Source organism: Pezoporus wallicus, unplaced genomic scaffold (genome assembly GCF_028554395.1).
Source record: "Pezoporus wallicus isolate ANWC-B61680 ecotype Strahan unplaced genomic scaffold, APGP_CSIRO_Pwel_v1 contig_13961, whole genome shotgun sequence".
In the NCBI taxonomy this organism is placed as follows: domain Eukaryota; kingdom Metazoa; phylum Chordata; class Aves; order Psittaciformes; family Psittacidae; genus Pezoporus; species Pezoporus wallicus.
The window spans coordinates 299,761-327,457 of record NW_026639900.1 but is presented as its reverse complement, the minus strand read 5'-3'; the positions used below and the strand labels follow the sequence as shown (position 1 = coordinate 327,457).

Sequence of the window (27,697 nt, the reverse complement as noted above, 5' to 3'; positions counted from 1 at the left end):
AGGGAGTTGCTGATGGGAAGCAACCATAGATGTGTGTGTATGATTAAAGAAGGACTTTTAAGTAACACGCTGTTTCTAGGGACCACAAGGCTGTTGGAAGACGACCTTTTGACAAGATGGCGACTCTTCTTGCCTACTTGGGTCCTCCTGAGCACAAACCCGTGGCAGACACCCATTGGTCCAGTTTAAATCTCACAAGTTCCAAATTTGAAGAGTTTATGACGAGGTAATGAGATTGGGTGAACTTAAAAGTTGCAAATAAAGAGGGTTTGGGATTTCTTTGTATAGTTATTTTTTACAAGGCTGTTGTTGAAGCTGATGTCAATGTGTTCCTTTTCAGGCATCAGGTACATGAAAAAGAGGAGTTCAAAGCACTGAAAACATTAAATATTTTCTACCAAGCTGGGACATCGAAAGCTGGCAATCCTGTCTTCTACTACATTGCTCGGCGGTAAGCAATCTTTCACCTTTCTTGTCTGGAATTAGCATGTAAAGTCAAAAGGATCAAGTGTATTTAAGAACAGGGCCCCAACTTGGTAACAAACAATCTGAATATAGATGATTCGTCACATTTTGGTGACAGTACGATTTCTGTGTTGGCCAAATATCAAGTGCAGGTGAATCTGCTTTACATAATCATGCATAAGGGCTGTTGATAATGAGAACTGTGAGGTTTTATGAACGGTATCTTCATACCCTTCACTTACAAACAATTCAACTTCTTTGGTTTGCGTCCTTATCTGAGATAGCACAAGACCATTAGCATCATGAAATGCTGATTGGGATTTGGGTGTGCGATATTCCTTGGAAAAAGGTGCCAGCTCAGTGGGTGACTGTTTGTACACAGATGCTTGAGAGTAAACCTTTCCAAGTCTGGGCAAGCTACTAATGGGCCCTAATAAAGCCAATGTATAGATGATAAAGGAGGATTCCTCTTGTTTATCATGTCACCAACTGCTGAGTGCAACTACAGTAATCACAGTGTTGTTGTGTTGGGGGTGTACATTGAAATTTGGCTGTGAAACACATCCAGAAGAGAAATCGCCTGTTGAGACAATATGTGTAAAATTGGAAAAGGAGAACATTAAACACTAAGGACTGCAAAGTACTTTTTAATTATCAGTTTACTGGAGCTGATCACACAGTGAGATGGCACTCATATAAAAAATGACAGGCAAATGCCCGAAATAAGTCATTTCATCTTCATCTTTGGTGCTTTGTCATCTTTCCTACTAAGAGGGATGTGGCCAAGTGGTGCCTATTTGTGGTGTTTGTCTTGTGGTTCTGAGCCTGACGTCGTGTTTAAAGGTGTGAAATGTGGAAGGACAGTTTGGATCGGAGCTGCCAGGATGTTTGAGGGCTGGCAGCAGTCTGGGGGTTTTTGGTGGGGTTTTTTGGGGGTAGATTGAGATCTTGTTGCTAGGACATTGTTGAGTCATTTCACTGATCTCGCTGGATGGGTTTATACCCTTCTTGTGCTGTGAAATTTAATTCCTTCTGTCATTTCTTCTTCACATTTTGTTTCCTGGGCAACAACCTGGCTTCTGAAGCCGGTGTTCTCCTGGTTTTGATCTCCACACTGTTAAAAAATGATCAATAAATATTGATCCTGAAGTCCTGCCATGGAGTTTTAAAGCTGATCCCCAGCTAATTAATAGGAACACAAACCTCTGAGTTATTGCTTCAGACCGCAGCAATTTTAACCTTTCAGAAGCAGCGTGTTGCTGTTGCACCATGTGCCAGACCTTTTTTTGGGTGTTTTGAACGTTGTGCTGAAATGCTAAATGGTGGTTTTGGAAAAAGGAATGTCGCTGGGAATAGATGGTTTGGTATTTAACACGGAGTCACTGACCAGCGTGTTTAAAACCCGGTGGCGCCAGATTCACATCTGTGTCCATCAGTTTCCTTTCATTTTGACTGCACTGTTGCCAAGCAACAAGTGCACGACTCCCACGATTCCCAGCCCACTCCCTGTGCCGATATCACCTCATTTGTATTCCAGAAAAATACAAGGAAAACCAAATCGCAGTCTGCTGTGTTGAAAACAGTCTCAGTAAGAGCCCTCCTGCTTGCACCGACCCAGGCAAGGTTTGGGTGGAGGGCATGGCCCTGGGACTTGGGATGCCATCTTGCTTTGAAACCCATCCGCAGTTGTTTTGTATCCTAGCTTCCCAGTCCTGAGTGTGTGGAAATCCTGTGTCTTTGGAAAAACCCCACAGCCCCATTTGCACTTCCAGGATTTGAGCAGGATGCTCAAGACTTTGAAGTCATCCATTCTGGGGACTCAGTTTGCCCCAAGCACCTTCTGGAAAACAGTGTTTTTTCATAGCGTTCCCTAAATCATCTCATTATGGGTGAAACATTCATAGAGCTTTTAAAGCCAATTCCATGCAGGATTTTTGCATGCAGTAGAATTTGCTGTCCTGTATTGCATTGTTCAGCAAAGACACGTGGAGTATTTGATGTCATTTCCTCAGCTCGAGGCAGTTGAGTCACAGCACCTCATTTTGTGATGTCTGTCCTACCTTGCAAGCAAAGCTGTGTGGGATGAAGCCATATGGATGGGATAATTCTAGGAAATACCTAGTTCTCAACACAGTAAGTAGGTTGATGCTGTTTGTAGCCAGTCAGTAGTTGGCAAATACATTGTCCAAAGAGGGTGGCCGGCAGTGATGGTTTTTAATGCTGATCCCAGGGAAAATACGTGGAACTTGTGCAAGTGGGCAGCTCTCTTTCACTGCCAGTAGCCACTTGTGCTGGCCATTGAAGGTATTGTGCACAAGCTGCTTGTGGTGTAGGTTGTCTAAGCTTTGACTTGGATAACTAGTTCTTGTATAATTAAAATGTATATGAAATGTCTTTAGGGTTTTATAAGTTTTCTGCTCTATTAAACATTGAGAGTCATTTCTGAGATGGAGAAAGAGCTTCCGTTTTCTGCGGGATGGAGACATGCCTTAAGTGTTTGCAAGTTCTAGATGGTGGGAAGGGGAAGGGCAGACCTGTTACCGTTAACTCATCAGCTTACTAATAAACGATATTTGTGATCAGCATCCAAATAATATGATTTGATTTAACCACAATTTCCCCCCATAAGAAATGAAGATTGAGCCAAATGCCTTCCTGAAGTGGGTTTGTATAATAAACCAGTACCTGTTCAGGGCTGCTGCCACACTTGTTTGGAAAGAAGGACTGTCACAAAATCAGTTCAATACAAACGTAACTTTATTTTTACTGAAATGCCAATGAAATAACTGTACAAATTCGTTGTGTAACATTTACTGTTAGAAATTAAAACACATTTCTGGTTATAGAAATACTGTTCACAATTGGAAAGTTGTGATTTCTCTGATACCAGTGGTTGTAAATGGTCTACAGTCCTCATTGACACCCAGCAGGAAAGGTAGAGGACTCCAGTGTTGGTAGTGAGGTTTCCTGGGTTTTGCAGCACCTTCATGCTACAATAACTGGAAATTAAATGGCCTGAAATGAATGGAAAACGTTGTATAAAGATTTGTGATTTTAGGTGGATAATACTTTTTCAATGAACTTGTTCTTCAGTTTTCAGTTCATGCTGTTTGCAAAACTTCATCTGTAGCATATCGGGTACCTTTGCCACGTAAGTTATATTATTTTCCTAGAGAGGACAGGACCATGCGTGCAACTATTTCTACTCGCTGGTGGTGCAGGTGCCAGGGAGAATAGCTTTCATGCTCCCCCTTGGAAAGCAGGGGGTTGGCATGTTCAAGGCCATGGACTGAGTTCAGTTCTTGTTCAAAGATTCCAGGGTTGTTTCAGTGACAACTAATCACTTCATTGATTTGTTACATAACTTGTATTAGAAATTGGCTGAGATTTCATTTTACCGATCAGAAAGTAGTAGTTTGATTTGCGATGTTCTTCTAAGCATAATACATTAATGTTTCAGACCTTCAGATAAAGTTAAGGAGTTCCAGTTCATTAAGGTGTGTAGGTAACTCCTGCTTGTTGGAGTGTCATGGCATTGAACATCTTGTGTTTTCCTCTACTTTTATCTTTTCTCTTTAAATACAGAGAGTGAGAAATAACTTGCCTGCAGCCTCCAAGTCAAGACAGAGCAAAAAGAGGTATCAGCCCCTATCACTTTTCCCATGCTTAGTTAGACCATGTTGCCTCTCAGTTTACACCCTCTTAGCAGACATCATGGCATTGTCATATTTAATTCCTAAATTCAGAACTGTTGTTCTTCACAGTTAAAATATGCTAATACATATGAAGCAAACATAGATACACATGCTAGCAGGTTTTCTCAGGAATAGCTTCTGGTTAGTGGAACAGTAGGTTTAGTGCCTTTATTTTTTCCCTTCCTTTTGCATGTCATCATAACTTACAGAGAATCTGTGATGCTATATTACAGGAGTTGCTCACTGGCAGGTCAAGCAAGACAATGCAGATATGATACAGGCCTTCTTTTTTTTTCCAGTTGTGTAATGACAAAATCATACATTAAATCAGTACTTAAAATTCGGATGGTTTATTCTGTGCAAGTAAAATGAAAAATGTAATTACAAAATAAGCACATCTTTAAAACCAAACATGAGTTAGTTGCACTCAATTAAGACATATTAAAATAAGTAGCAGCTTAGTATCAAGACATTAATGTGCACTTCTTCAGTTAAGAACTGTTATTTTCTATAGATCAGAGTCAGAACCTTGAATATCTTGTATTTTGATTCATCATTTCAACTGGAAGTCTGAACTCCAGCTATGTATCACAGGAACAAACTCAGTGATTCTCACAAGATACAGGCTCTTAGTCAATAAACACTGCCACTGCACTAAGCATCACGACACAGAGCAGACACATCTCACAGGTACTTGCTTGGGAGGGCACGTGAGTATTCAAAACGTTTGTAGTGGCTTCCTCCTTCCTTAAGGTAGCAGTTGTGCTTTGAGGCATTTTGGAGTAGTTTGTTGGCATTCCACTGGTGATGCTTAATGTCAGAGGAGTCGTGGAGGATCCCATGGGAGGCGTCAGGCTGGAGTTCTCCTCAGTTGAATCTCCAATGTAGATGGTGTGTGTGGCTGCTGCTTCTTGAGAACTGACCTGCCTCGTTGTCAGCTCTTCTGGGTAGAGGAGCAGTGGTCGGTCTGTGCTCGTGAACACTACGGTTGGGCTTGAGGTCGCCAAGGTGGTGACTTCCTCAGCTTTAAACTGTTTGTGCATTTTTGGCATCTGGCTTGCCCCTGGAGAAGCAGCTCTGTCTGCTGCCTTCATCCCTTGGATCATGGAGCCGGAGTCTGACCCTCTGGGAGCTGCTGATGTCGGTGGGGCATCCACCCAGGGCACAGAGTGATTGGCACAGGGAGCCCCGACCACGCTGGCCGCGGTTCCTTGCACCCATCTGAGCAAATAAGGGATGTTTTGTTTGTCGCTGCAGGACCACGGGTTGTTATAAAGTGTTACCACTTGGAGCTGAAAGAGCTGGTCAAAGGCTTTGTCAGGAATGTACGTGAACTTGTTGTTGTGCAGGTAGAGGCTGGTGAGGTGCTGTAGTCTCACCAGTGTTCCCGGAAGTATCTGGGACAAGAAGTTGTTGGATAGATCCACGGTCTCTATGTTGTAGGGCATATTGGTTGGAACCGTCCACAGTTTGTTGCTACTGAGATTGAGAAACTTGAGACTGCTCAGGGTGTTGTTGATCAGAACAGCTCTTTCCACCATATTCCTGGAAACATCGAGCACTCTGAGATTCCACTGGTAAGCTGTATCAAGTTTCTGAAGAACTTTAATGTTGTTGTTTATGGCATATAATTCCCATAAGGACTTGGGCAGGTGAGCAGGAATGTTCTTGAGCCAATTATTTGAAATATCAAGGGTCCTCAAATTGGTGAATCTCGTTAGCTGATGGTCGAGATCTACAAACTGGTTAAAGGACAGATTTAAATAGGTGATGTTGTCCTGAAGTCCCTGTGGCAGCACAGTTAAGTTTCTGCCTGAACAGTCCACATTCCTGTCGTTTCCTGAGCATGTACAGTTAGAAGGACAGATACCCCAAACAGTGGGTGTGAAAAACAGAAGGACCAGCAGACAGGTAGATGTACTCAGTATCTGGTATTCCATTGTTGCCTGAAAACAGATATACCAAAATGACACCCTTTAAATCCATGTAGATGTATTTTATTTGTGGTTAAGGGCTGTCTCTGCAATGGCCACTTGCAGGAGAAATGAAGTAAAAACATCAAAAACCCCTTTGTGGCATGGTCCTTTTTAGAATTGTTCAAGAGAGACTTTACAAAGCATCCCTTCATAGACTGTCATGTTGTCTGGCAGAATGAGACTTGTTTTTTCATCTCCCTTTCCCCCTCAAGCTCAAATGAGGGCTTTCTTCCGAAAATGCAAGTCTCTTCCAAACGTTATACAATGTCTGCTTCTTGTTTTTAGTGATTTCAAGCCTATATTATGTTTGGAATAATGTGTTCTTTTATACAGGATGAAAAAATGGCTGTCAACTGGATCTGCTTTACAAATCTCTGCAGTAATGTAGCATCCCCCCCATACATGCATCCTGTTTGCTTAAGTAGAATTGGTTAAAAATACATCTTAAATTGTTCGGAATTCAGTCTGAAACCCCAATTCCATGCTAATGCTCACATGCACGTTGTTATTTTCCCTTATTATGGTGGTAATGACATTCTCAAAGCTGGTAACACATGTTTGGAAGCTGAATTAATGTTAGTAAGAAATCTCTGACGCTGCAGCAAATTTCTGGTGCAAGCATCTATCATCAACTGAGAATTTCGTTCTTATTCCATCTCGGGTTCGGGAGCAGGGTTTTGTGATTAAAGGCAAAAAAAGCCCCAACTTACCGGGATCCTTCTGCAGTATCAGCACATCGTTCCTGGGAAAGATGGGAGCTTAGAGGTCGCCCTGTTCTGGAGAGTAGCTCCAGTTGCTGCCTGGGTTGTGCCTCTTCAGCTGCATCGTATTGCTGCTGGCCGGGCTCTGCAACCACCTGATCTGCTCGACACGGGGACTGCAGCGCTGGCGCTGACTCTCTTCAGTGCAAAGGGAGCATGTTCAGCAGCACGGATGGGGTTTATAATTCCAGTTAGTTAACTTCTCCATCTCTGTGTTTTACGCTGTGTTAATGCCTCACAGCACATGCGAGATCCCTGCAGAAACAGCACCGAGTGCAGTTCCTTTCGGCTGCTTCTGCTCCAGCTCTGATTCCATTTAACCCTTCCTATTTAAAAAGTCACGTTGTGATCTTTCTTTCCCTTCCATTAACCCCTCCTCCTGTAACAAGGGTTAGTGGTAATTTAGGCTTCCTGCTTGAAGCTTTTTTTATGCTGCTGTGCCAGAATATCCTTCCCTAATTTTAAGTCACTCCATGCTGTGCTCCTCAGCTCAGTCTGTCACTGCTCTGTCAGGTAGGGAACACTCCAGCCTGTGGGGTTGTGCAGATTTCTGGAGGAATTCGTTATCTCAATCTCTCAAAACAATGTGGGAAGAGTGGGTACAGTTTATAATGCTGCTAATTCTAACACGATGCAACAAGCCTGAAATCCTTGTGTCATCGGGATGCTGTTCTTTAGGTATATGCAATCCCACAGCTTATATGAATGGTAAGAAGAATCTTATCCTATGTCCATGGTGTGCACAGCAGCCTGGATCTGCTTTGTGAGGCTGATTATTAAGCAGTAATTTAAACATTTTAATCTTTATTGGTATAATATGTACAAACGTGTACTCTGTGCAGCATCCACAAGTACGTTCCCTCCCCAGGCAAACTCAAAACTACAAACTCTTTGCCACTGTGCAGGGCGGGCATGGAAAGCTGCCCTCAGCACCTAGCAGCTTCTTTCCATAAACCAGAACATTCAGTGCTGGTTAACAAAATATGGAATGAAATGAATTTACCTCTGAGACCACCCTCCTGCCTCGCACCAGAAAGTCACTGTGCCAAAGTCCATGAGTTTAGAGGGGACAGTGAGCTTTGCTTGTGCTCAGGACCCAGGAAGGAGCACGTCACACACTTAAACACCTTGAGTTAGAAGGAGTCTGGCATCCACACAAGCTAAATTAGTTGTAAAGCTCTATTAGGAATATTGAGTGCAAACACTGCTCCAGAGGAAGAAATTAATGAATGTGCACAACTATTTCTGCTAATCATTTACTGAGTGCTCTGCAAAATGTCTCTGTTTTACCCATAAAGATCAGAAGTATTGAGGTATAAGGCAGCCTTTTGAGCTTGTTCTTCAGGTGGTTGGAGCCATTTCAGCATGTTGGTGACCACTGTGTTAACTGTTTTCTCACGCTATTCTCTGCTTTACCCAACCATAATGTGATGGGATTGTTGATGGTGCATCCAAGAGCTTATTGGTGATATTTGGTCTAAAGGAAATCTCATTGATTTTAGCAAAGAACAGCTGTTCAGAGGGTTTACTTACGATAGCTGTAAGCCATCGTTACCCAGTCACACATGGAAAATGGGCTTTGGTTTTGAATTCAAAGCTTTATGTCTAAGCAAATACTCAGTTGTACTTTATGTGACCAAAACATCTTTGAATTAGAAAGCTTTATTAGAATTCACTTACATTCACTGCATTCACTTACACAGCCCAGTAGAACAAACCCTTTTTAGAAGCCCCAAGTACCTCTAAAGCTGTACTCTTTCTTGAAAGTTCCATGTCCGTGTATGTTACATACATGTGTGTACTGGCACACAGAGGTGTGCATGCTCCGTTTCTTTGGTCTTCACCATCTGGAATTGCTGGTCCCAGATAACCAGTGGGCACAGCCCATATTGTGTTCTGAAATGGTTTGTTTCAGTCAGGAGGAGGTTGTTGCCTTCTGTGAAAGCTGAAGTTAAGAAACGCTGGGGAAATGCCTGTGCTGGGGGCTCCTGTTCCTGTGGCCGTCAACTTCTCCTTTCTTCAGCTGGTTGAAGAGTACCTCATTCAAGACAAACGTGAAGTATGAATTTGAGCACTGTGCAAAAGGTGCTGTGGCTGGGGCAGTGGTTGTGAATCTCTTGAATAAGTAACTCGGGTGACGGGGGCAATGGTTCCTCTGGTTCTGCATGAAATTCCCAGTACTTGCTGGGATCTGATCCATGATGCTTATGGTTCCGTGAGCCAGTCTGGTGGAGGGGGCAGGTCTGGAGAGTCATGTGAAGGTGCTGGGTGGAGACTGGAGTCTCCTGCACAGCCTGTGGCTTCTGGGATGGGAGCTGGAGATGCCTCTGTGTCGGAAGCTGGACTAGCAGCTGCAGCGTGGTCCTCGGCCGGTGGCGGCAGTTCGCCGTTCTCACTGCAGGTAGTGCAGTCGGGTGGCTGCTCTGAGGCAGTGAGCTCCTGCTGCAGGTTCGGGTCTTGTTTGAATTTCCAAGGCAACGTAAATAAAGCAGAGGAACGTTTGGTGGCCTGGTCAGAGTCCATGGGGACCTCTGGTGTGTCTCCATCCGCAAAGGGAGAGCGGCCAGCCCAGTGCGAATAAGCTAGGCCTGGCCTCCTGCGGCATTTACACAGGAGGATTATAACAATAGCCATTATCATACTAATCAAAATGATGCCAATTATCAGTGCTGCTACCCAGCTTCCATCACTGTCTTCTGCGGGGGCTCCGGGGAACTGAGCTGGTGGTGTCACACCCGGTGCTTCAGCCGGGGCTCCTCCAGCCTTGGGGAAACTGGCTCTGGTTGCTTGCAATGGGTACAGAGGAGCTTTGCCCTCCATTGGACTCCCCATGCTGGCGGATGCATTTTTTGTACTCATGGAAACGTTTTGAGTTGTTGCTGTAGAAAGGGATTTCCAGATTTCCCCAGAGAGGAGAACCGGGAGTACCGGGTTGCTGCCTGTTTTCCTGCAGCCTCTTTGATTGTGTCCTCTTCTATAGCTGGAATGAAATAGAACATATTAACATGAGAATTGCATCAGTGTGTTACCATCCACTGACACCAGACAATCTGTTAATACTGTCATAGTGAAAACACTGTCAGACCCCATGTTCCATTTGCATCAGCAGCAGGCTTGTCACAAACAAGCAGATTTCCAACATTATTGATCACTGTAATTAAGTGCCTTTTTTGAAGAGAATGCCTTGGTTACTGTAACCTTTATTCACCTCATCAGGAAAAGGCATCAGCAGTGAAGTCCAGCCACTGTTTCAAACTAACATTTATCAGTCATGTAAATGATTGTGGACCTGGAACACTTGCAGCAGCACTGACAAACAGGGTTGTCAGGAGTAAAGGCTGTCTTCTTGTGATGGATATAAGCCAAAACTGAAGTAAAAGCTCTTCACAGTTCTCTTAAACTTCTATTTCCTGCTCTTGCCTCCCCTCAGCAGTTTTGGGTACAGTGTAATAGTTTTTGCACGTTTGCAAATAGCGATGCTGAAATGGACCCATGTTCTAATGTGAAACTGGTTTTAGAAATAACTCCCTTTATGTGGGAGGGAGTGTTTCTTTAACAACAAAGATCGTGTGAGGTTGTTGGCATGACACAGGTTTCTCTTTCCTGTACTGTTTAGAGTTCAGGTCTCTCAATGTCTCTGTGTCAATGATAAAATGCAGCTACTATATAGAGGGTTTCTATGTGAAGGTACTGCCGTGCAGTTTGAGCTCATTTATTAGTTACTCAAGTGGTAGTTATGGGAGGCTGTTTCTGGGAAATGAATATGCATAAATCTTTGTGGGTTTACAAATATGCAGAGTGAAATTTCAGCTGCAACAGTGAAAACACGAGCAGGGAGTTAATGCTTCTGGAGCGCATGGAGGGTTAGAACAGGTAAAAGTGATTCCATTTAATTTTCATTCTGCTCCCCTCTTTCCAGTATAAAGTCACATCATAGGAGTTCATGATAGTTCATAGTAACAGCATCAAACAACATGCGTCCCAAACCCGAATACCTTTAAGACAGACACTGCCCAAGAGCTTTGAACACACCCTGCGGTCAGACATAGACAGCCCAGTTTCAAACCAAACCAGACAAATACTAAGGCTTTCCCTGTTGAAGCTGATTCTTACCTGCACGTTTAGCTTGTGTCAGGCAGGCATGGTCTCACTTTTCTGTTGGAAACCTGAGGAACACGGACTGTGCTGCAAGTCGAGCAGCTTAAAATGGCTTGTTTCATGTTCTGTAGGTTTCTGCAGCTAAAGAGGAAGTTCAGCGATGCTTGCTGCAGGAAGTACCAAGAGTGGGAGAGGTACCAAGAGCCTGGTCTCGGAGCTTGCATGTTACACAGCGGACTTTTCAGCCCTGTTGTTTTTATCAAACTCAAATATTTACATGTTTGTGGCTTTAGTTGGGATGTGTTATGTACAAACTCACATAGACGCATTGCCTTTGTTGAAAACAGTTACAGGTATTGCTGTGTGAGTCAAAAGTTATGCAGATCTGGGTGAATTTGGATCTCACTGATTTAATTTTAGTGCTGGGTTTGGTGTTCTGCTGTGATTATCAGTGGAGAAACAACCTCGGGCTGGTTGCAGTGAGTCATGGCGAGCTCTGATCACAGGGTGCTGGTTTGCACATCTTCGTTTGTGCAGTTGCAGTGAAAGGAGATAACTTCAGATTCACTCCTCTCCTGCCCCTGCTTGCCAGGTTATTGTTCTGTGGAGACAGTGTTGGAGCCTGCTGCCATCACTAACAGCAGCTGCTTTCCCATACCTGCCTTTGTCCATACCTCTGTGTGTGACCCAGACTATTTCCTTTTGTCTCCTGAATCATTTTTGCCTGGAAAGGCTCCTTGGCAAAAAGAAACCCACATCTAATACGTCCTCATAGCATTCTGCAAGTGTATTTCTGCCAGTTCCAAGTAGCTGCTGCCAGATCCTTCTGCAGCTTCTCCCATCTCCTCCTGCTTTTCTTGTACCACCCTTCTGACTGCACCAGTTCTCTTTTTCTGCCTCTCCTGCAGCAAATCCTGATCCCATGCTCACCCTGTAACTCAGTTTCTTTCTTCCTGATTTCTTTATCTCATCCCCATTCTTGTCAACCCTCACTGTCTCCACCGCTCTTTTGCCACAGCTCCCATCCTGTTGAAGGTTCTTTCTCCTTCCTCTTTTTCGTTCCTTCCACTGATGTGATTGTGATTCTTGCTTTTTTTGTCTGCTTTTCTCATGACCCTGCTGGTTTATCTCTGTAATCTGCTGCCTACGAGCATCTTACTGCATGCAGTGTCTCACTCTTACAGACCCTTCCCTTTCAGTTCCATACCCGCCTGGCTGCGAGCAGTTTTACACCAAGTTAGATTCTCACATTTGCTATCTCAGATGCTTTTTTTAGTACATGCACAGCCTCTGCTGTTGCCCCCTGTGCTTGTGGTCATTCTGGGGAAGGAGAAGGTGACTGCAATGCAGCATCCCCCTGCACTGCCCTTCAGCTTTGCTTCTGTCACCAGTGTGAGATATTCCTCGGTTCATCTCCCTTAAGTACTAGTTGTCATCACTGATCTGTCACAGTTTGATCTCATTCTTTTCCTGGCCTTTCCCATCCTGTTTAAAACTGACATAATCCCCTGTCCTCTGGCTTCTCCGTTGCTTTTTACTTGCCCTTTCAGCCACTTTTAGGGGTGATGTCATGGAATAGGAACTGGGGACTCAGTGTTTTGTCCTGAATCATCCAACCACCTCTTGTGTCGAAGATGCTTGGTACAGCTGCACAGGATGCTTGGCGCTTCACCATCGTGTGCTGTTAGCACATGTAACCAAGGTACAACAGGTCGCCTTTGATCCAGGGGGCAGCCTGTGGAAAGCCTCTCATCTTTCCTTAAATCAACAGAGCCCTGCTGTAGTGGGAGCAGACTCAGCCCTCCCCAGATGTGGGGAAGTGGAGTCTCTGAGAATTAAGAAACGAGAAGTTGTGGTGGGTTTGAAGACACTTTTGGTGTGTTGTAATCGGTTGTATTGGGACAGACTGGAGTGTGTGTCTGTGGTGCAAGACACGCCACAGCCACTCGTCAGGGGAGAGAGACCTTTAGTGACCTTCAGCAAGTGGTAGAGGAATATAATATCCCAAACTGCTTTGTCTGATGCGTATTTGGAGTATTTTGACTTAGAGAAACAGTATCACGTGAGTTATTTAAAAATGGATGTTGCTGGTTTATTGCAGATAACAAATTGAAATCATTATCATATTCTAACATATATAATATAAATGCCCTGTCTTCTCACACAAACTCAACACAATAAATATGATTCATGTCTCCATCTGGTTCGAAAGCAATTAAGCTGGTTTCAGAAGTTCTTGATGGAAAAACCTGAAAGGGCATTTGGAGAGGGACTAGTTCCTGATGCAGTTATTGCATCAGTGGTGACTGAATTACAGCTTTCTGGAAAAAGCAGCTTGGTTTTACCACGTACACCTCATGGTGTGCTGCATTCATCACACTACCAGGCCTTCCCTTTCTTTTCCCAGTGACCTTTGAGAATGGGCAGGCTTCTGTTCTTTTTTGTTTGATTCCCTTCAGCCCCTACCACCCTGAGTTCTGGTCACAGGAGTAAAGCTGGTCTTGACTCTGGTTTATAGAAAGCTATTTAACACAGTCTTATTCCCTTCTAGATCTCCAAGTTGCTGCAGCATTCCCACTATGCTAGATGGAAAACCCTAAGATCTGAATTCAGCTTTCTTGTGTTAAAATTCATGTTACTTAAAAGTTAAGTTTCTACCTTATATTAATGATGTCAAAAAGGCAAGAGACAATTTTGTTTTTTTCCTTGAGTATGAATTAAATCTCAACCACAAAATTGGTAAAAATGGGTTTGTGTGACTTCAGTGGCTCTTTGCTTCCCTGCTTGTTGTCTGCTTCTTTAGAGAATTTCTTGGTAGTTTCACCTTCTGTTTCTCTTGGGATTGCAGTGTCTCTCCCTGGTATCAAGTCCTGCATTACCAAGTCAGCTCCAGTTGTCTCCTTCATCCTCTGCCATGTCCCTGCAGCCATTGGCCACAAGCTGTTGGTCGCCAGGATGTCGCCGTTGCTCCTGGGCCTGCGTTTTCCCTGCTGAGCTTTCTTGAGATAAGACATTTTGTTGGCTATCACAACTGTGCACAGGAATAAGAAGGTGCAGATGAGCACGAGCACAGCTATTACAATGAAGCAGATCATTATGAGAGACTTGCTGTCTTCACAGGTTTCATTTGTCCCTGTACTCTTGGGTTTGCTGGAATTCCTGGGTCCTCCAGTGGCAGAAGTTGCCACTGCAGTGCTGGCAGGGGAAGATGTGAGATTTTGGGCCATTGTGGAGGATAAGTATTGCACGGTCCCTGTCTGCATTTTCAGAGTAGTCGTTTTGCTGCTGAAGTTGATGCTCGGAGGAGAATCTGTATTGGCTTCAGTTATGTTCTGGCTTCCACTTAGATTTTGGCTGGTAGGATTCCAGGTTTCATTTATAACCCTCGGATAATTGGTGTGGTTTGCACTTGTTTGCAGACACAAAGCAAAGATTATCAGGACAGGGAAGGCAACGTGTGATTTGCTGTGTCTGGTCTTCATCTTCCTGTTTAGTCGCCTGCAAAAGTACAAATGATGGGATTTGTTTAGCAAGGGCTGGTTCTCAGAGGTTTGAGTTGGGCTCCTCAGGGAATAGCAGGCAGCAGCCTTTTAGTTAGAAAAACGTGTAACAACCACATTTGTAGTGGATGCAGGGGGTTGAGGGCAGGTATTTGGTACTCTGAAAGAACCGGTTGTCAAGAGCTTCTGACAGTTTGAGGTTTATAGAGAATATATGAGGATTGAAAAAGAACATGGACCCAAGCACAAAGGGAAGTGTTCCCCACTGCCTGCTCTGTGATGTAGAGGCAGACTCTGTAGTTCCCCCTCTTTGGTAGTTCCTCCTCTTTAAAGCTGGCCATACTACAGATTGAGGTCCATCACTTCTGCTTTTACACAGCCAAATGAGAAACCCATGTGCAGGTTACAGATGGCTGCTGCTGTCTGCACCCACCTGGGTGTGGGAAAGGTAGCCATGCATGTAAAGATGGTCAAGTGAAAAACCTCAGTCTGAAATGTTCTTGTAACTGCTTTCTTTGTTCTTAGCACAGGTGTCAGGAGTGTTTCACAGAAATCTTTGGTCTCTCATTTTTCTGCGTTATTGTACAAAAGGCTATTTTATCACAAACGTTCTTCTCCTTTTTCTCACAGCCGTGCTGCAGATTGTGACATTTTCTGTGAAACGCCTGAGATTGATGCAAATGGTACTACCAGTAGCATGTTCTGTCTCACATTTGTGCAGTGATCAAATCTGTACCGGTTGAGCTTGTCTGGAGGGCAGGAAACTGAGCTTTAGGTCAGCCTGATACTAAGTTGATAACCTCAGCTTTGATACCAAGTTTGATAACCTCAAAATGACAGTGACAAATCAGAGTAGGAGTGAAGCACTTTACTGCTGCTGCCTCATCCAGTCTGCATGTGTGAGACACTGTCAGAGTTTAAGGCTTATCCCATCCAGTGGCTTTCCCCTGTCTCTATTAACAGAAGAAAACATTTGCTTTGAAAGTCACAGACTGTTTGGTTCAAATATGAACAATGCAGAGAATGACCAGAAGGAACAGTGCTGTTCTTACAAATGCATTTGCTTTTGGAGGTACTGCTTTCCAGGTAACATGTATGTTTGTGGGGTTAGGTCATTCAGAGATATTCCAGACAACACTCACTTCTATGATAGTCAGAAGCTGCCATGCCTGCCAGAGAGCTTGCCCCATTCACTCCCCAAAATCAGAGGGTGAACTTGCCTATCTTGCAAACCCCTGTCCTGCTGATGTCCTCCAGGAGCACGAGAGGTGACATGTCTGGTGTGTGAGCAGGGAACAGCGATGGGTGCCTCTCCTTATGGGACAAAGGAGCAGCAAAAGATAGACGTAACTTTGCAGCTTTCCTATGACATGCAATTAGACTCATTCTGAGATGAATCCTTATTGCTAAGTTGGAACTGGAAACTGGTTTAGAAATCAACTGCAGCTCAGGTAGGACTTTTATCTTCATATAGTGAAGGTTCCTTTGACAGTGCCTTGTACTGTAATTTTAAAGGAAGAAAGCAAAGCCAGCAACGCCTTTCTTTGGGAACAGAACAACTTTTCACACCAAGCTTCTGCATGGCCTGCAGAACTGAGCTCCATTTGCCAGTACAGATCTACTCCAACTTGGATGTTACTGCCTGAGAGCTGCAGCTCTGCCTGCTCCCTCGAGGGTACAACAAGTCCAGTGTTAATTGTGGTGTTCAGACCAAATGTGCTTTTCTTAAAAATAATAAACTGATGTTAAAGGCTTCACTTACAATCATGAGAGCAAAGGAACTGCATTAAAGAGCTGCTTTTTCTTTTTTAGTTCAGCCCTTTGTGCCTAGGTACGGACAGGGTCATCTGTGAGAGCTCCCTGAAATCTGCAGTAACAACAGAGCCAAGGACCGACTGTCACTGTTCATTCTTTGGAGTCTGATTGTGATTTTAGTACTGATTTAACAGTACTAAAAATACATGAGCCTCCGAATTCAGTTGGAGATATTTGTACAGGGTGTTTCTGAGTCACCTGAACTTCTTTAGAAATACTTCTGCATGCAGTTTTGTACATCCTAGAAACTTCCAAGGGGAACTTACAATTAGAGAAAGAAAACGTGCACCTACCTTGCCAAGATGTAGTCAAAAGAAGATTGGTGTTTCAGGTATTTAGTCCTTCAACAATAGCATTTCTTTGTGTGTGCATTTGCTGTTAGGATGCAACGACCATTCACACAGAGCGAGTCGGTTTAGGCAGTGCTGGTATTTTTTAAGGCGATCTGTAACTGAAATTATATGTCATTTAAGTGGAGAGCTAAAACCACAGCGATGACACACTTCCTTTTTGTAACAGCTCTGCCATGACACGGTAGAGGGGGGAAAACACCAACTTGCCCAGATTAGCTCTCGGAACAACAGGAAGGTGCATGGGAGGGAAGAGAGTCTCTTTGGCAGATAAACATTCTACCTTCACGAAATACACCTCCTCAGTTACCCTGTGTCCCACTGGTTTATCTGAGGTGTTCCCAAGAGCAGTGTCCCAGCACACTGAAAACTACATCCATGCTGACAGTATTTATTACCTCCTTCTGCGGTCACTTTGCCTTGAAGGAGTGGAGCTCATGCTAGCTTGAAACAGTGGCAGGTATTTGAAGTACCTCAGATGCCCACGAGATGTTGAGTTTGATTTTCAGTTAATCCTTCCTGGTAGACTTTTGTCTGATGTGTTGGCTCTGGAGGCTTGGTTTTGGCTGATGCAGGGTCCAGTCTCCTGAGATTCAAAGAATCATTAAAAGAGAACAAAAAGGTTCTTAATATTTTACGTTATGTGAGGTCCCAAGTCAACTTCATGATACTGGGCATTAACCTTGGAGTTAGTGTGAGCCATGGCACGCAAACCCAACCGTGTCTGCCTCGTTCTCTTACAGATTCAAGACTGGTCAGATCAACGGAGATCTGCTGATCTACCATGTGCTGCTGACTCTGAAGCCATACTATGCAAAGCCATATGAGATTGTGGTGGACCTCACTCACGCTGGCCCCAGTAATCGCTTTAAAACAGACTTTCTTTCTAAATGGTTTGTAGTTTTTCCAGGCTTTGCTTATGAAAATGTCTCAGCAGTTTTTATTTATAACTGTAACTCTTGGGTCAGAGAATACACCAAATACCATGAAAGGCTCTTGACAGGTTTGAAAGGAAGCAAAAGGCTTATTTTCATAGACTCTCCAGGGAAACTGGCCGAGCACATAGAACACGACCAGCAGAAACTCCCAGCAGCTACCTTGGCTTTGGAGGAGGATTTGAAAGTATTTCACAATGCTCTCAAACTGGCTCACAAAGACACCAAAGTCTCTATTAAAGTAAGTCCTTCGAATGCTGTTCCTAGTGGATTGATACATTTTCATAAGGATTTGAATAGGATTTTACTGTCTCTTAATTCTCCTCTCATGTCTTGAGGAGAAAACACAAGTTATTAGTATGCCTCTTTAGGAAGTGTGTGTCTGTAACATCAGAGGTGTCAGACTTTTCTCTCTGCACTGTTAACAGTAGGTGCTAAACCACTTTTCTGTTCTCTTCCTAAGGTTGGGTCGACTGCTGTGCAGGTGACATCAGCAGAACGAACAAGAGTCCTGGGACAAACAGTGTTTCTAAATGACATCTACTACGCCTCTGAGATCGAGGAAATATGTCTCGTGGATGAGAACCAGTTTACACTGACCATTGCCAACCAGGGCACACCGCTCACCTTCATGCATCAGGAGTGTGAAGCCATTGTCAGGTCCATCATTCACATACGGACGCGGTGGGAGCTCTCACAACCAGACTCCATCCCCCAGCACACCAAAATTCGCCCCAAGGATGTCCCTGGGACACTGCTGAACATCGCGCTGCTCAACCTGGGGAGCTCCGACCCCAGCCTGCGGTACGGACCTTTTACATTAGCATCAAAGTGTGGATCCTTTCTAGGCTTTCCTCAGTGTGGGCAAGTCTGACTTGAACAAAATGATTTCTCTTTCACCACAGCTCCATAAAATGTACATTTAATTTAAGCAAGCTTGTGTTTTCTATAGAGGAAGAAAGGCACGTGCACTGTCAGTTACTGGAGGTGTGTAGGAAGCTCAATTTCTCTTTAAAAGGAGAAATACTTCTGCTTTCCAGTATATGTTTGTTAGGTACATCTGATTTCCATGGTGTTGAACTTGTTTAACACCATGGGAGCTGCCGCTGGTAGAGTTGGCTCTCAGTGGTGGCGCTAAGCACTGCCTCTGCCTGCAGGCCATGGTGGTCTCTCTCCTATTAGCTCAGGTGCACGTGGAAATACATAAAAATTCCTAGAGCTGAATGCTGTTCTGAGAATTCCAGTGCCAGCTCCTTCAAGCACAGTCTTTAATCTCATCAGGAATAGTTTAAAGCAAGTGGAGGAGTAATTTCTTTTGTCTCTTCAAGGCAAATGTTTTTGTCTCTGAGTCTTAACTAGTGCAGGGAAAGAAGTTCAGGATTTAAATGTAATCTCTTGCATAGCAGTAGTGCTGTGAGTTGTCAAATGTCAGTATTATCACTGTGGTGCCTTGGTGTAATGCATGTGTTTTAATATATATCCAAGAAAACTCTCACAAGTCACGTTGCTTGCTTTGTTACAGGTCTGCTGCCTATAATCTTCTATGTGCCTTAACATGTACCTTTAATTTAAAGATTGAGGGCCAGTTACTGGAAACGTCAGGACTGTGTATTCCTGCCAACAACACACTATTTATTGTATCAATTAGTAAGACTCTTGCAGCTAACGAACCCCACCTCACCTTAGAGTTCTTGGAAGAGTGCATTTCTGGATTCAGCAAGTCTAGTAAGTACCTCCAGTATTCCTTATGCATTGCAACTTCGAAATGAACATGAAAACCAGTTCCACTGCATACCTCCTTTGTTTGGGGGCTCAAGTTCATTCAGAGAGATCACAGTCCAGGTTATTAGTTTCGTATCGCTGTTGATAGCTCTGCACAGTGAGTACTTTGGCCAGGTCTCTGTTACTAATTCATCAGAAGTAGATTATTGCAGAATGAGAACCAAAATTTGATAGTGAAGGTTTGAACTCTAGAATATACACAGAAGAGTTACAGGGCTCTTTAGTCCTGTCAAGATCAATCTCGTCAGGTTGACTGTATCTCTCAGTTGGACATCTGGTTCTGTTGCACTGCTTATTACTGGAAAAAAAGGATGGCAAAGTACAGCTCTGCCTTTACTGTTGGAAGCTGTGTTTGGAATACATTCTCAAGATTAAAAAGAGATTATCTTAAATACTCCTGCCTAATCCTGAATGTTCACATCTTTGTCACGTCTATTAGTAAGAGATTAAATGTCAGCATCTCCTTGCCAGATTGCAACCAGTGTTTCTTGGATGTCGTTGACAGAGTGTTTCTTTCTGAAGCTGCTCTGCTTGCCCGGTGTTATTTGCTCAATTCTGACAGTGATTATTTTGGACAATAAAACCGAGAGGAAAAGTGCTGACAAATAATTGTTTGCTTATAAATAGAGACCAGTGTTGATTCTGTGCTTTACTGCAGGTATTGAACTGAAGCACCTCTGTCTGGAGTACATGACTCCCTGGCTGTCCAACCTGGTGCGGTTCTGCAAACACAACGATGATGCCAAGCGCCAGCGGGTCACGGCCATTCTTGATAAGCTCATAACGATGACAATAAACGAGAAGCAGATGTACCCTTCCATCCAGGCCAAGATATGGGGAAGTCTTGGACAGGTACACGTTCTGCATAACCTGTTGCATTGTTAATAAAAGTAATACAAACTGAATTTCAGTTTCTCTGCAGTTCTGTAGCATTGTGATCTGGAGTAAAAGTTGGTAGAGCTTTACACCTCTAAAATACACAGTAGGCTTTTCTCCCGAAGGACAACAGATCACTGTGGTTGTTATGCATCTTAAAAAGGAATGATTGCTGATTTAACAGGCTGTTTACTGTAGAAAAAGGAAGTTAATCTGACTGAACAAACAGAATTTACCGTCTCTAACAGATAACGGATCTCCTGGATGTCGTGCTAGACAGCTTTATCAAGACCAGTGCCACAGGGGGCTTAGGCTCCATAAAGGCTGAGGTTATGGCAGACACGGCTGTAGCACTTGCTTCAGGAAATGTAAAGCTGGTTTCAAGCAAAGTGAGTTCCCCTTTTGCCTTGATCTCCTTTTATATAATAACTTAATCTTATATAATGATGTGATAGAGAGAAGCTTTCTGGTGACTCAGTACAGGCAGTAATGCAAAGAACATGATAAAACTGGTTCCAAGCAATAGGATAATCCCAATATTAAGTTGTAATGGGGTTTACTGAAATTCGAGCTGTGCTTTTCCTTTAAGTGAAACAAAACTGTTCCATGTTTTCAGGTGATTGGGAGGATGTGTAAAATAATAGACAAGACTTGTCTGTCTCCGACTCCTACCCTGGAGCAGCACCTGATGTGGGATGACATCGCTATTCTAGCACGCTACATGCTGATGCTCTCCTTCAACAATTCTCTGGATGTGGCAGCACATCTCCCCTACCTCTTCCACGTGGTCACCTTGTTGGTGGCCACTGGTCCCCTTTCTCTCAGAGCTTCCACTCATGGTCTCGTCATCAACATCATTCATTCTCTCTGCACTTGTTCCCAGCTTCACTTCAGTGGTAAGGGTTTCCAGTTAAGCCAAATGCTCCTTCGTTTGTTTGAGAAATTTTGGAGTTGTTTTTGCACTGTTCTGAGAGTGTGAAAATCCCATGTTGTGGTTCAGCTTGCTGAGGGTTTGATCTCCAACAAACGAGTTTGGTGTTAGAACTGTCTGGTTTAGAGCAGGTGCATAATGTGAGTTGTTTGTATAACAGGCTTTAGAAAAAAGAAAGTACCAGCAAGATCCTGTGATGCAGAGAAAGGAGAAAATAAGGTCTGTGCTAAAAGCAGCTGATGTGCATCTTTTGAGTGGTTGCATAATGTGGTAACAAAAATAACAATTACATAAGGGAATTGTGAAACTATACTGTTAAGACAGGTATTTTGCATGCTGCTCTTTTAGCAGTCCTATAATAATCGGTGTAAGCAGATAAGTAGCTGTCACTTCTTACCACAGAGTGTAAAACTAGGGAGGAAAAAGTCAAAGTTTATGTAATCTTTTTATGATCTGAAAGCTCATTGTATATCTATATATATTGACAGTGAGTGTGTGAATACACATATGTATATGAAAAGAAAAGCTCTGATTTGATGCAGAGAGAGAAGGGCAACCCTTCCTGTTCAGAGGATGAATTGGAAGTGCACTGAAATGAACTGGAAGTTCAGAGCTGTAAAAATACTCAGTGCTGGGAGCAGGGCTGTCATTTTCCTCTGAGTTAAGTGGCTTCTTCAGTGCCAGAGCCAAAAGCAGCATTTGATTGCAGCTTGAACTTACAGCAGGGTTGGGATTTCAGAGCAGGAGCTCTCCAGGTTCCCGTTTTATGAATCAGTGTGAGAAGTCTCACAGAACCACATCTTTAAAGAAGCTTCCTTCAACCTGTTTTTAGAATACACCATCCCAGTGGCTGGCTTCAGCAGTCTGTGCAGCAGACCAAGGTGGTTGTGGGATACTCTGGGGGAAATAGCAAAGAAAAGAGTGATGGAATATGCAGAGTGACCTATAGGATGATTATCTGCTTTGGTGTTCATGGGGGGGTGAGCTGCGGTGTTTGAAACACGGGTTGAATTTCAGTGCTTTAGATCTAATACTAAACATTCCTTCCTCAGAGGAGACCAAGCAAGTTTTAAGGCTGAGCTTGACTGAGTTCTCTCTGCCCAAGTTCTATTTGCTGTTTGGAATCAGCAAAGTGAAGTCGGCCGCGGTCATCGCATTCCGCTCCAGCTACCGAGACAGGTCCTTCTCTCCTGGCTCCTATGAAAGGGAGACTTTTGCCCTGACCTCGTTGGAAACTGTTACTGAGGCACTGCTGGAGATCATGGAGGTATGTGGGTCAAAGCAAATAACCCCTGAGAGCCAGTGGCACTGCTTGTGCTTCCTGCAGGCGAGTGGTGTAGGGGCACTGTTCCCAGCATGTGGTAAGGGATATTGAAGTACTTGGTGTGTGAGAACTGCTCTGGCTGCACAGTCTGAATTTTAAAACCACTTAATGTTACACATATTCAATCAATATAATTCTTTTCAGGCATGTATGAGGGATATTCCAACATGCAAGTGGCTGGACCAGTGGACTGAACTAGCTCAAAAGTATGTGACAGCTCTAAGACCATAACCCCTGCCTGCCTGAGTGCACACCTAAAATTGTCAGGTCCTCCTTACGCAGCCTGGCTGCTGTCTCTCCATTAATGCTCTGTTTCCTCACAGGTTTGCATTCCAGTACAATCCATCCCTGCAGCCGAGAGCACTTGTTGTCTTTGGCTGCATAAGTAAGCGTGTATCTCATGGACAAATAAAGCAAATAATCCGAATTCTTAGCAAGGTATGTGGGTCTGTGTCTGTTTTCCTACATGACTCCTAAATAGCTATTTTAGCTATTTTTACCTTTATCTTCCCATCAAGTACAGAACTTGGTATAATTTGAGGATAAATATATTTTCCCAAGCCTGTTTTATGGAACTGACTGGTTGGAAATGCACTTCATGTAGGCCATGCACTTCATTTTAGATCAATTTGGTGGCAGTAAGTTTTGTCACTGCTGTGGCTCCTAAAGTAACAGTGGCTGTCAGTTTTGAGTTTGTGATCTGAGATGATGAGATGGATGGAGAAGCTGCTATTTAAATAAATGAGGAATGTTCTGTTAAGGCATTTGGCTGCATGCACATGATTCACAACTTCCTTGTTTTTAAAGGCAGTTAATAACCTAATGTGTTATAAATAAATGCAATAAAGAGCAGGACAGTCACTTAAGAAAACTCTGAGCAGACTGCCTCGCTTGGTGCTGGTGCTCCATGTTCCCTGAAGGAGGCTGCATTCCGTAGCACGGACACCCTGTGCTAAATGTGTTTCCTTTGAGCATTTTTTGAAGTTCATATCCATAAAACTCTCAAATTGAGCAGCATCTGCACTGTAGAAGAGAGGCTCTGTAATCCTTGCACCCTTACTTTCTCAACACACGCTGTGCAGTTGCTTTCAGCAGTGCCTGTATCACTTCTGTGTAAATCTCCATTTGGAAAAGGTCTTGAGAGTTGCTTTAAAATGAGCTCAAGCTTTGTAAGCTCATTGAGAGTAACAATTATTTAGAGCTTTGATCCTCTTTTTACAAAGCAGAATCTAATTATGGGTTTATTTTTAATTACTTTTTCTCTTTTCCCTCTGCACAAAGGGACTCGAGAGCTGTTTAAAAGGGCCTGATAATTACAATAGCCAAGTTCTGATAGAAGCTACGGTTATAGCCCTCACCAAGCTGCAGCCTCTTCTTAACAAGGTAAAAACCTGGGTACGTTTCGTGTACCTGGGTACACGAAAATTAGCAGAGAACACAGTTTGTAAATGAAAACCACAATTATGGGTATAATCTTAACAAAATAAGTGAATGCTGGGGCCTCTGAAGTTCATGCTTCACTGCTATGACTCATGCCCAAATGCTGCAGATGGGCAGTGTCAGATGTTTCCATGTGGGACCTGTGAGATGACTTTAAAAACACCTCAGCCTGAGCTGTTCTGCTCCATCAGCCACAGCACTGATGGAGCACAGGCTGCCAGCGGCTGTCTGAAGGTTCTCAGCCTTGGCTCTCAGTGTTTGCCAGTACAGGCCTGTCAGGGCATGGCTTGCAGTAAATGTCAGCCTGCTCTGATTTGCTGCTAACTTGGCCATCTGGATGGGGCTTTCAAGTTCATGATATGAGCGGTATTCCAGTAACAAAGAGCCTCAGGCACCTACTATTAGTACATAAACCTTGTTCCTAGAAAAATCTGCTGCCTGAGACCCCAAGGTCTGCATTCCTCCTGTGTGCTTTTTGATCTGGAGTAGAAATTGCCTGGCCAGTTTTGTGTGCAGAGTTGCAATCCATTTTCAACATGTGCTTTCAATCTGAGGACAGGTTTTTGTTCAGTCAGGTGTGAGGCATGGTGTGTCGGATGTGTTGTGAGCAAGGGAAGGAGTACTAGAGAGAAGAAATGGCTTAGGGGGAAATAAAAGGCTTGAAATTAGTTCACGTTCTACTATTCACCTGTTAAGTGCATGAAGATGACAGGTTCACATGACCATCTGTGTGTTGGAGTGGATGTGGTTGAGGACAGGACTGGCTACAGGAAGGGTTGTAATGATGTGCAAACCGTGTGTCAGTCCCATTTGTCTTTCATTTACAGGAACTGACTTGACAATCATGGCTTTCTCCCTTTCCCTCCAGGACTCGCCGATGCACAAGGCCCTCTTCTGGGTGGCCATGGCAGTGCTGCAGCTGGATGAAGTAAACCTGTACTCAGCAGGTACAGCCCTACTTGAGCAGAATCTGCACACCCTGGACAGCCTTCGAGTATTCAATGACAAGGTGAGCTGTTAGCAACCAGCTCTGACTGACACAGGGTTTGTGTGGGCAGTTGTATCTGTTAATACAGGAAAAGCCCACAGCTCCTTGTCCTCCTGGACACTGGGTAAGCAACTAAAACTGCATTAGGGATTGTTTCACTTGGGTAATACCAACTGCGATGTATGTAATTGTGTTCTGAACTGGAACAGCAATGTACAGATGTGTTCAAAGGTGTGTTTGGTATTTCAGTGTAAGCTCTTAAAATTACTCTGTCACTTGTAAAAAGAACACCTGGAGCTATCATGAGCAGCTCTTGGGTTTTCTTTTTCCTGGACAGAGCCCGGAAGAGGTGTTCATGGAGATCAGGAGACCCCTGGAGTGGCACTGCAAGCAGATGGACCATTTTGTTGGGCTGAATTTCAACTCCAACTTCAACTTTGCACTAGTGGGACACCTCCTGAAGGGTAAGAACACATCTTACATCTGGTAGAGTTGTGCTTCCTTACTTACTCTTCATGTGAAGTGTCCTGAGAACATGCTAATGAACATACTAATGCTTCTTAAATATGCACTGAACATTAAATACAGTATTTGGTTTTTAACCCTATTTCCTAGGGTACAGGCACCCTTCTCCTACCACTGTAGCAAGAACTGTGAGGATTTTACACACACTACTAGCTCTGGTTAACAAGCACAGGAACTGTGACAAGTTTGAGGTGAACACCCAGAGCGTGGCTTACCTGGCAGGTAAAGTCAGACAAACCAACGTTGTTCTCAGTTTGTGCTGACTGCAAATGAACGGATTCTTGTGGGAATTCTTGTGGGTTTGGGTTGATAAAATGGTACCAACGTGAAGGACACTTGTGAGTGGGGGTGGCCGAGGGGCTGGGCTAGGCTGGGGTGCATCAAAGACAGAGTTTGGGGGTTGAAGGCTTCACCTACAGGGGAGCGGCTGTGCAGCAGTGGAAACCCTTCAGGGAGGCTTAAGGTTTCTTGGTTTAAGCCCTGCAGTGTGTGCCTTACAGTGATCCAGTTCCCAGTGATCTACGAGCAGAAACTGTGACCATGGGGGGCAAGTGTTTAAGTCCTGTAACTGTGACTGGATGGGGATCAGCATTCTTTTTAAATGACTTGCTTTGAATCAGAACAAAGACGACCACTGGGACGTAAGCACACTGCACTGCAGTGCACACAGGAGAAGTGTGAAGTGGGTGGAATGCTGCTTACCTTCAGCATTGCCTCTATGCAAAACTTACCTTGGCTTTCTTTGGCGTTTTAGCTTTGCTGACAGTGTCTGAGGAAGTTCGAAGTCGCTGCAGCCTGAAGCACAGGAAGTCTCTCTTGTTGACGGACGTTTCAATGGAGAATGTTCCCATGGATACCTACCCCATCCATCACAGTGACACTAGCTATAGGTTGGTTGTCTGACTTTTAGATAATTCACACGCATTTCAATGTCTATTTCCTTTAATAAATCACCCAAAGGTAACCTGTGTTCTGTTAAAAACTCAGTCACAGAGAAATGTGGGTATCAAAATTCATACAGATTTAATTCTGAGGTCTGTATCGCAGAGCTTAACTGCTTTGGAGGTTGTTAAACTCTTTGCTAACATCTTTCTACAAGACCTAATTTCATCTCATTTATATTTTAGAAGGAAGTTTCGTTTGTCCTTCTATAAGTAGTCACTTTATCCTTGTCATTGGAAAATCTCAACACCTTAGAGTCTGTCTATCTGCAGCCTGCAGCACAGATATAAGCTGAGAAACCCACCTCAAAGTGATGGGGAGAGCCAGTTTCTCTCAATGGGGAGCACTTTACTCAGTGTCTCTCTTCTCAGCATCCAGTTTCGTCTTACCTTGTAGGCTGATTTGCTTGTGTTCTTTTCATTGCTTTATTGTTTATCTCTTCAGCATTACATCCATATCAGATTGTTAGCCTTCACTAGTCACTTTTGCAAGCAAAGTAGTTACTATTTCTTTGTATGTGTTTTGGGGAGATTAACCTGCTAGGAAAGATGGGTTTAATACAGGATAGTTTGGCTATTTGAACAATTTATGCCTAAATATGCACAGTTTTAAAGATTTTCTTAATTGAATTTCTCTGCACTTTCAGGACACTAAAGGAAAACCAGCCCTGGTCATCACCAAAGGGGTCAGACAGACACCTGGCTGCCAGTTACCCGACAGTGGGACAGATAAGCCCTCGAACACGAAAATCCATGAGTTTGGATATGGGGCAGCCGTCACAAGCGAACACTAAAAAGCTTCTAGGTTATTCACATAACTAATTCACTCCTTTGTCTGCAGAGTACCCCAGGGAGTGTTACTGGCGAGACGTTATACTTGTATTTGTTCTGACTTTAAATGCTTATTCCCTATACAGAGGAATGTATGCAGTTCCTACAAAGTATGATTACAGAACACTGTACAGTTAGAGAGGACTAACTCGGGTCTTTTGATCACAAAGGGGGGAAGCAAAAGTGACACTCAAAATATGTGGAGGAAAAAGGGAAAAAAGGAAGAAAAAGAGATACTCCAGACGCTAAAGATTCATAGTGCCAGTGTTCTGCCACCAGCCCTCTTTCACCAAAACCAAGAAGCCGAATACCTTAGCTTAGCTGCTGAGTTGAGTTCTCTGTCTTGTGCTAGAAGAGAGGGTCCCAAAACATTTTAGAAGTTTTGTAAGCAATCTGATTTTTATTCATGGCCTCTCAGTGCATCCTGTTTACAAGCAAAGCCTCAGTGTCAGAGAAACAAGATG

At 43.7% G+C, this 27,697-nt stretch overlaps 4 protein-coding genes across 4 annotated transcripts in view; 1 reads left to right on the top strand and 3 right to left on the bottom strand.

The window, feature by feature from the left end:
• NF1 (neurofibromin 1) overlaps positions 1 to 27,697 on the top strand; it is a 63,408-nt gene that overhangs the window by 31,160 nt on the left and 4,551 nt on the right. Inside the window, exons 36-52 of the mRNA XM_057416680.1 lie at positions 80 to 226; positions 341 to 451; positions 17,404 to 17,836; positions 18,059 to 18,399; positions 19,118 to 19,320; positions 20,036 to 20,229; positions 20,502 to 20,642; positions 20,870 to 21,149; positions 22,237 to 22,451; positions 22,653 to 22,714; positions 22,832 to 22,946; positions 23,790 to 23,891; positions 24,817 to 24,957; positions 25,274 to 25,400; positions 25,552 to 25,683; positions 26,216 to 26,351; positions 27,050 to 27,207. Coding sequence (XP_057272663.1) covers positions 80 to 226; positions 341 to 451; positions 17,404 to 17,836; positions 18,059 to 18,399; positions 19,118 to 19,320; positions 20,036 to 20,229; positions 20,502 to 20,642; positions 20,870 to 21,149; positions 22,237 to 22,451; positions 22,653 to 22,714; positions 22,832 to 22,946; positions 23,790 to 23,891; positions 24,817 to 24,957; positions 25,274 to 25,400; positions 25,552 to 25,683; positions 26,216 to 26,351; positions 27,050 to 27,207 — 3,038 coding nt within the window. The remainder of the gene's footprint in view (positions 1 to 79; positions 227 to 340; positions 452 to 17,403; positions 17,837 to 18,058; positions 18,400 to 19,117; positions 19,321 to 20,035; positions 20,230 to 20,501; positions 20,643 to 20,869; positions 21,150 to 22,236; positions 22,452 to 22,652; positions 22,715 to 22,831; positions 22,947 to 23,789; positions 23,892 to 24,816; positions 24,958 to 25,273; positions 25,401 to 25,551; positions 25,684 to 26,215; positions 26,352 to 27,049; positions 27,208 to 27,697) is intronic.
• OMG (oligodendrocyte myelin glycoprotein) lies at positions 3,205 to 7,328 on the bottom strand. The gene is made up of 2 exons (XM_057416699.1): positions 6,847 to 7,328; positions 3,205 to 6,106 (listed from the first exon to the last, which is right to left on the bottom strand). The coding sequence occupies exon 2, from the start codon at positions 6,098 to 6,100 to the stop codon at positions 4,790 to 4,792; it is 1,311 nt and encodes a 436-aa protein (XP_057272682.1). The 5' UTR covers positions 6,101 to 6,106; positions 6,847 to 7,328; the 3' UTR covers positions 3,205 to 4,789.
• On the bottom strand, positions 8,544 to 11,205 carry EVI2B (ecotropic viral integration site 2B). The gene is made up of 2 exons (XM_057416701.1): positions 11,011 to 11,205; positions 8,544 to 9,877 (listed from the first exon to the last, which is right to left on the bottom strand). Exon 2 carries the CDS (start codon positions 9,754 to 9,756, stop codon positions 9,103 to 9,105), a length of 654 nt encoding a protein of 217 aa, XP_057272684.1. The 5' UTR covers positions 9,757 to 9,877; positions 11,011 to 11,205; the 3' UTR covers positions 8,544 to 9,102.
• Positions 13,117 to 16,744, bottom strand: EVI2A (ecotropic viral integration site 2A). The gene is made up of 2 exons (XM_057416700.1): positions 16,604 to 16,744; positions 13,117 to 14,493 (listed from the first exon to the last, which is right to left on the bottom strand). The coding sequence occupies exon 2, from the start codon at positions 14,475 to 14,477 to the stop codon at positions 13,713 to 13,715; it is 765 nt and encodes a 254-aa protein (XP_057272683.1). The 5' UTR covers positions 14,478 to 14,493; positions 16,604 to 16,744; the 3' UTR covers positions 13,117 to 13,712.